The sequence below is a fragment of the Lupinus angustifolius genome, chromosome LG13 (assembly GCF_001865875.1).
Source record: "Lupinus angustifolius cultivar Tanjil chromosome LG13, LupAngTanjil_v1.0, whole genome shotgun sequence".
NCBI lineage: Eukaryota > Viridiplantae > Streptophyta > Magnoliopsida > Fabales > Fabaceae > Lupinus > Lupinus angustifolius.
Window position 1 is genome coordinate 9,377,004 of NC_032021.1, and position 7,401 is coordinate 9,384,404.

The following is a 7,401-nucleotide window of genomic DNA, read 5'->3' on the forward strand; positions in this document are numbered from 1 at the left end:
AACTTCAGATTGATATTATATCCGTTTTTCCCGATAATATATGGTATTAGATAAATCACTTTTTAAGTAGTCATATGATTTTTTAAAGTGTTATTATGACCATTAAAATCATTGAATCTATTATCTATATAGTTGTATGATAAATAATTATTAAGGGATTTGCTAAATTTAACCTAATTTTTAGTTGAAGGACTTTAGCAACACACAAAAAAAATTAGGACACACAAATATCCACCTTCAATTTTATGGGCATTTCTTTTCTTTAATGTTATTACATCTTTCTTTAATTATAATACTTCAAGTTTCCATCATTTTATAAGCAAATATTAGTATGTCAATATTTTGTTATGGGGTGAAACTCATATATATGGTTTATTTCACTTCATTTCTTAAACACAAAAAAAACGTGATTGATGTCCTCATTATATAGGTGAGGTCCTCCCAGCACTAAATCCTTTAGTACTGAAATATGAGAGGATAGATAAATGTATAAGTTTTCAGTTTTTTCAATTCAATTTTTTTAGTACCACATATCATAATCTGGACCCAATATTAGGGATGAATTTATTTTTGTTCGTTAAAGTTAAGGATTTTTTTGTATTGAAGGCATATTATTGTTTAAACGATAAATTTAGAAAAATGTTCAAACATACTTTTTTTGTTTTGGTCTCTGCTGTGAAAATTTCTTAGATATTTAAAGTTTTTGAGAAAATAGATTTGTTATTTGTTATTAAATTATTACTTTTTTCACATTTTCTCTCATCACCTTTCTACTTTTCTTTTCCAAATATTTGTTCTTAATTAATTATAGTTCGTATTCGAAATTGATTATTGTATTAGAATTGTACCAACTTTTTCAATAAAAGCAAATCAAATACTAATATGCAAATATCAAGTTCAAAGAGCTGATGTTGTTTTACCAAATCCATGTTCTTTTCCATAGTCAATGTTTTCATGTTAAGAAATGACAATTATTCTATGGATTCTCGTGCCGTTGTCTTTGCTTTACAAATTTTAAGTAGGAAATTAATTTTTTTTTGAGTTCGTGATTGTTCTTCTCAATAAATATCGTTCACAAAACTCAAATTTATAATTTTTTAGTTATCTTAAAATGAGACCTTACAATAATAAACCAACACCTTTTTATTTAATATACACAAGATGAACATAAATAATGGATTTAATTGATTTGTCCAGCGGCTCACCAAAAACGAAAATAAAGGTCATATAAAACTAATCAAAAAGTTTGCACGTTTTTTGTGTTTATAAATCCTTTAATACATAATATATAATGTAAAATGAAAATAAAGGTACCAGTTACTGTTGCTTACACAGGTTAGCTTTGTACAGCATTCGAGAGATAATAAGTTTTCCGTTAGAGATAGGATATTTTAACAAATAACATCATGATGACACTAATACGGAGTTGCAAGATTTCTTTGAAGTTTCAGGTATTGTGCATAAATGTCAATATTGTAGCTTAAAAGAGGGAACACTCTAAAATATGTTTTCTTTTTGTATATGATATTCCTAGTATTCTAAAGAACTAATCAATTTTTGTAGTGCATAACTGTTTGTTTTAATAAGTATTACTTTAGGTAATAAATTATTAAACTTTCGATCACCTGAAAATATAGCAAAACTTTATATCAATAGACTAATTTCTTATTACTCTAAAATATTTATTAACATAAAATATGGGAACAACTTGCACCATTTGATTTAGTATAAATGATCTCAACTATTCATCATATCCAATGAAATATCGTAAAAAAATATGTATTAATAATGTATGAGTTTTATACACTATATCTATAATTCATTTTTAATTATGATATTTGCTAATTGCTCATATGCATGCCACATAACTATTGGAAGGACAATGAGAATGCCAAAACAGTGAAACTCTGAAGTATATTAGGAATAATTTTACATTGCAATTGCATTCTATGTGTTGTATTAGGAATAAAATATAAGGTGCAGTAGGTAGGAATTGATCATGCTGATATTTTATTAATATTGTTGTAAAATTGAAAGTTAAGTATATTGAAGGTACTTTTTGTCATCTAGAATAAGAAACAGATGTTTCAGTGTGTTCTATTTTTTATATCATAACAGTGTTTTGCTAACATTTGAATCTGTAATTAGAAGAAAACATGTGTTGCACTATACGTTCTATTTGTGTGTTCTGTTTTTTTCTGTTATAATACTGTGTGTTCTTCATCTCAAAAACAGTTCAAAATATCAAGGATGAATGAGTGACCATTTCACTTCATTCAACTTAAAAAACAAATTTAATACGCGTTAAGATTTTCTTGGGGTCACTTCATCATATCCAACAGCCATGCATTAATAGAGTGGTGGGAATCCCTTCTAACCATTAGAAAAACATAACCATTGAACATTGATATATAATCAATTGAGTATGAGAAGATGGTCATTGAACATGTGTAGATGATTATAAGAGTATGAAATATATATTTTCTTATTATTTTCGCATAGTACAAGGTACGATATATTGAATGCATAACATATTAGTTTTGATTGCTTCATTCAATATTCCTTAACTTTCTCTAGTGAGTTAAAAACGTTAATTGATAAAGCTTTCCCTAAAACTTTGCTCATTCCTGAATGCTTGATTTTGGTAATTCCAATTTCCAAGAATAGCTTATTCCTTTTAATGCTTTGACTTGTATTCTTAAGAATGATCCATTGAAATACTTTTCCAAAGTTCTTGGAATCATTTATTAACTTGAAAACTATGAAGTCCAAACTAAAAAATCAAAATAACATTTTGAAGAGTCTCAAAAATATGAAAAAAACCAATCCCTCAATATCTTTTTATGTTCCTCCCTTTCAATGTATAAAGAAAACTTGAGAGGAAAAGATAAATAAACAAATCAAAATAACAACATGAGAGTAAGTGAAAGAATTGATATCCACTATAGTTTGATACTAGTATCCTAGTGAGAGATTAAGAAGATTTTGTATTTCATAATTCCATGGTAATATTGAGTATTATCCTCTTAGAGAAAGATAAATATTGTAATTCTATTTTATAAAGAGGAAACATCTCTATTTTATAGACTAAATCTCAGTTGTTTACTTCTCAATTTAATTTTTTTTTCCACATTAAAATTTTATATGCTATTTTTCTATATTTGCTCTATTTTATTTATTCATTTGTCCCCTTTAACCCTGTGCCCATTTTGCATTACATTAAGGAGTTAAATTGGTTCTCAATTTCACACCATGAACATCTCCCTTGAGATTTAATTAGTAACTTCACTTCGATGAATAGGCAGAAATATAATAGCTTAATTTTGTTAAAGCTATTGACCGTCCTTTGGGACCAATAATAATCATAAATTGGTTCTCATTCTCTGTGTTTGGCTACAAGGTTGAGCATAATATTATTGCCTGAGTTGGGACCAATAGTTTCGGACTCGCACAAACCAATTTTGAATAAGTACATATAATTTTAGTTCATCAAAAAATTTTCTCTTCACAGATTTTGAGTCACTAATAAGTATATTAGATTAGAAAAAGGTTTAATAGATTTGTTTGAATATGGAGAGTTAAAAAAAACATCTCATTTACAAAGCCATGGCATCATAGGTTTATTAGATTAACTCATGGCTAATAAATCAAATCTTATAAGCTCATTTACATGATTTTTTATATATATTGTAAATTTTAGCAAAAACATCTAATCCAATAGGCTAGTTTTTCCGTCGTAGACTCAAATCTTTACTTTTTAGCCTTTTGTTAGCACTATTAAGGTTATATTTGACGAAACAAACCAAAAATGTCATTTGGAGGATGAAAACTCGACACCTAACTAGAAAGTTAGGAATCAGAAGTAGTGAACTGATAGATGGTTGAATTAGAAGTGTTTAAGAAAAATTAGTTGATCAAGTAACAACTAATAAATGTAAAACGAGGTAAAAAAGCTAATGGATATCTATAAATCACTTCAATTGAGTTTTTTTGGGTACATTTCAATTGAGCTATCAAATCATGAATTATATGTCAAACGTTTTTTCTAAAACTCTTTGCAAATAAGCTTATTATCTAACTTATAAGCCCTTTAAAGAGTCTCGTGAAAAACACATTCAATACTTAAATTATAGTTGACAGCGAGTTAGTTTGGGAGTTAGATTTTGGAGGGGAAGGAATGAAAATAGAAGGTTTGAGAACCATGAAATACATTTGTGAGATGACTCCCAAGCTTCCCCCCTTCCCTTCATTCCCCTCTAAAATCCAACTCTTAGACTAAACCTAAGGAGGCCAATAAATATTAAAATATAGAATAAAATATTTTATAGTATATGGAGATTAATTATCTCTCTCGACCAATAAAATCATAATATGTATTTAATTATCTTTTACAAAAATATTTCTAAAACTAAACAAAATAGTAGTATGTCATAATTGTATTGGTAGGAGGAAATAAGTAATCTTCTGTTATAAGGAGATATTTTATTCTCTTAAATATATTACTATTAAGAAAATGTACACATTTACAGTATCAGAGTTTTTTATACTGTTATTATATTATTTACCATTTGTTTTCAATCATCATTAACTTTTTTAAAAATAATTTAAATATATGATAAATGATTCACTAACTGTGTATAAATCTTTACGATAGAAGAATAATCACCATAACTACGTCACCACATAATTTATTATAGAAAAGGTAAGCATACAAACATATAGATGAAATCTATGGCTTAGAGCAGATAGCAGAAAGGTTACGCAAAAGCGACGGGTTTCTAAAACTTTCCTTGGATAATTGAGAGAATGCTAACATCAAGTCCATTGAGAATTGATAATAAACTAACACTAAAACCTAAATGCTGTTTTGTCTTTATCTGTAACTCTTTGTCATCCTCAACACTTTTTCTTTACAATAATTGTAACAAAATAAATGTCTTTATCCAAAACTACATGCTAAGGGAACTTATGGACATTTTGAAAAAAAATCAAATAACATGTTTTTTCTTTTTATACTAAAGAGTGTATGAAGATGAAATACCATGTGTTTTTTTTTTCTTTTTATAGTAAATAGTATATGAGGCTTGACTCAATAATAAGATTGCCTTATCATTTGAAGATTATGTATTTAAAATTCTAGAAACAACTTTCTCTGGATAAGGCTGCATATCTATCTCCTCATATTCCATTAGATTAGAGTCTCTTGTATTGAACCAATGAAAGAAAGAGTAGACATATATCACTCGTCTTTAAGGTATCCCATTCCATGTCCCGGATCAATCAGATATTGTCTTGTAAGTAAAAAGAAAAATTTTAAAAATCAATTGGGAGGCGGCGGATAGCCACTGATATCTGACCAAGTTGACGACAGATACTCCAATCCGGTACCTCTGCCGCCGCCTTGAGTTTGGTATCCCGGTGGCCGGAAATAACCCATTTGTTGACTAGAAGACAGGGGAAATGAAGCAGAGGAAAGTTGACTTGATGGTGAAAATGAAGCATTTGCTGACATAGAAGAAGAAGACAAAGAAGGCAATGATGATAACAATGAAGATGATTGAAGTGCAGCCAATTGTGAAGTATTATAGTACCACTGCTGCAACAAACTAGAAGGTTGGTGTTGTAGTTGTAATTGTTGTTGTTGAAAATCACCAGAACTCTGAAGAAGTTGAGAATATTCCCAATAATCTCTGATCAAATCAGAGGACCCCTGAACTAACGGCTGTTGTTGCTGCTGCTGCATGAGCCTCGGCTGCAATTGCGGCCGTGTTGCTATCGTGGTAGTGGCTGGAAAAGTGTGCACTGGTGGTTGCAGTGCTCTAACATTTTCAGGGAAATTTAGCTTTGCTTTGTTGCCTCTAAACCTTAATGCAGCTTCATCATAAGCTCTTGCTGCAGCTTCTGCTGTGTCAAATGTACCAAGCCAAACTCTTGCTGCTTTGTGTGGATCACGAATTTCTGCTGCCCATTTTCCCCATGGCCTCTGCCTCACTCCCCTGTACCTTCTCTTCTCTTCATTTGAAGCCGTTTCACTCGAAGGTGTCGCCTCCGATGTGGTTGTGATGATGGTGGTGGCAGCTTCTTCTGTTAATTGTTAAAATGAAAAATCCAAATAACTTACATAGAAGATAGAACATTTGGCCTCTTACATAAAATGCCATTGTCTATTAATTGTCTTTCTTTGTTAGTTTATGTTTGTGAAATATTGAATGGGTTTATATGTTAACAATGGTTTTGCAGCACTATCCTATAATCAGTTATGGTATGCTCAGTTTTTCTTGGTGGGGAAGTATTTGTCTCATGCAAATATAAGATAAAAATGATTTTCCAATATAAACCTGCCTATGTGCTTGATGATATATATAACTTGCATGTCTTAAGGTAAGATAAAAGGTGAATAATGTGTCCAAGGAAATACATTTTGATGGATAGAAGGGTGGATCTTTTTTTTTGTTGGCTGCAGAAAGTTAATAAGATTTAATATTGCGATATTTATATAACAAGTTAGCATGTTTCAGAAAAATTAAATTGGGTAAAAAAATAATTTAAAAGATGCAAACAATGATATATCCCATTTGTTGACAATTCAGAAAAGTTGAAGAGGATGTAATGCTATGTCATGATTATGTGCAAACAATATTGTATGTTTGATGTAACATGCAACTGTGAAGTAATGAAATAAACCAATTACACCTGCTGATGACTCTGCATGTGTAAGTGGTATCTTGAAGTCACCAATGGTTCTGAAGTTTCTAGGAACAGCTTGTTGCATCAACTGATTTGAAGCACTACTCTCTTCACCACGCCCTCTTTTGTGCCCAACCCATGAGCCAGAAGACAAAGTAGAAGGATTTGAAGAAGATACACCACTTCCATGGATCTGAACCCATTTACTTCTTCTCTGGCCTGATCCTGACACAACATGGGTCAGAGCAGAAACCATTTCTGTGTACTCTCTTTCTCTGCTATAACCTGAAGCAACAGAAGAACCTTGCATTGCCACTTCTCCTTGTTCCATCACTTGATTGAATCCTAGTGACTCAGATGTTCTAGAACTTCCACCATCATCTCCTTCACCATGTTCATCATCGCCGCCGGTGAACCTGATGAACTCGCCTGAACTACTTTGGTGCGCCACCGTTTGTAATAAGCACATGTAAAACTAAGGTTTTTATTTTTTTTGTCCTAAAGTTTTTATGACAAAAAACTTTGACCCACCTATAATTTTTCTTATTTGATCCCTTTTTCAGAGACCCTTTGAGATGTTATTGAGAATGAAACTAAGATGATATATAATAAGGTGTGGAAAGAGAAATTAAACACGAGGAACTAGCCTCCATTAAAATAGTACCTTAGTTCATGCATCTTATAACTATAGCTCCCTCACTCCATGCACTAACT

The 7,401-nt window shown here is 30.7% G+C and overlaps 1 protein-coding gene across 1 annotated transcript; it reads right to left on the reverse strand.

Annotated features, from left to right (window-relative positions):
- Nucleotides 5,139–7,175, reverse strand: LOC109363367 (ethylene-responsive transcription factor ERF110-like). The gene is made up of 2 exons (XM_019609614.1): nucleotides 6,694–7,175; nucleotides 5,139–6,084 (listed from the first exon to the last, which is right to left on the reverse strand). Exons 1-2 carry the CDS (start codon nucleotides 7,154–7,156, stop codon nucleotides 5,321–5,323), a joined length of 1,227 nt encoding a protein of 408 aa, XP_019465159.1. The 5' UTR covers nucleotides 7,157–7,175; the 3' UTR covers nucleotides 5,139–5,320.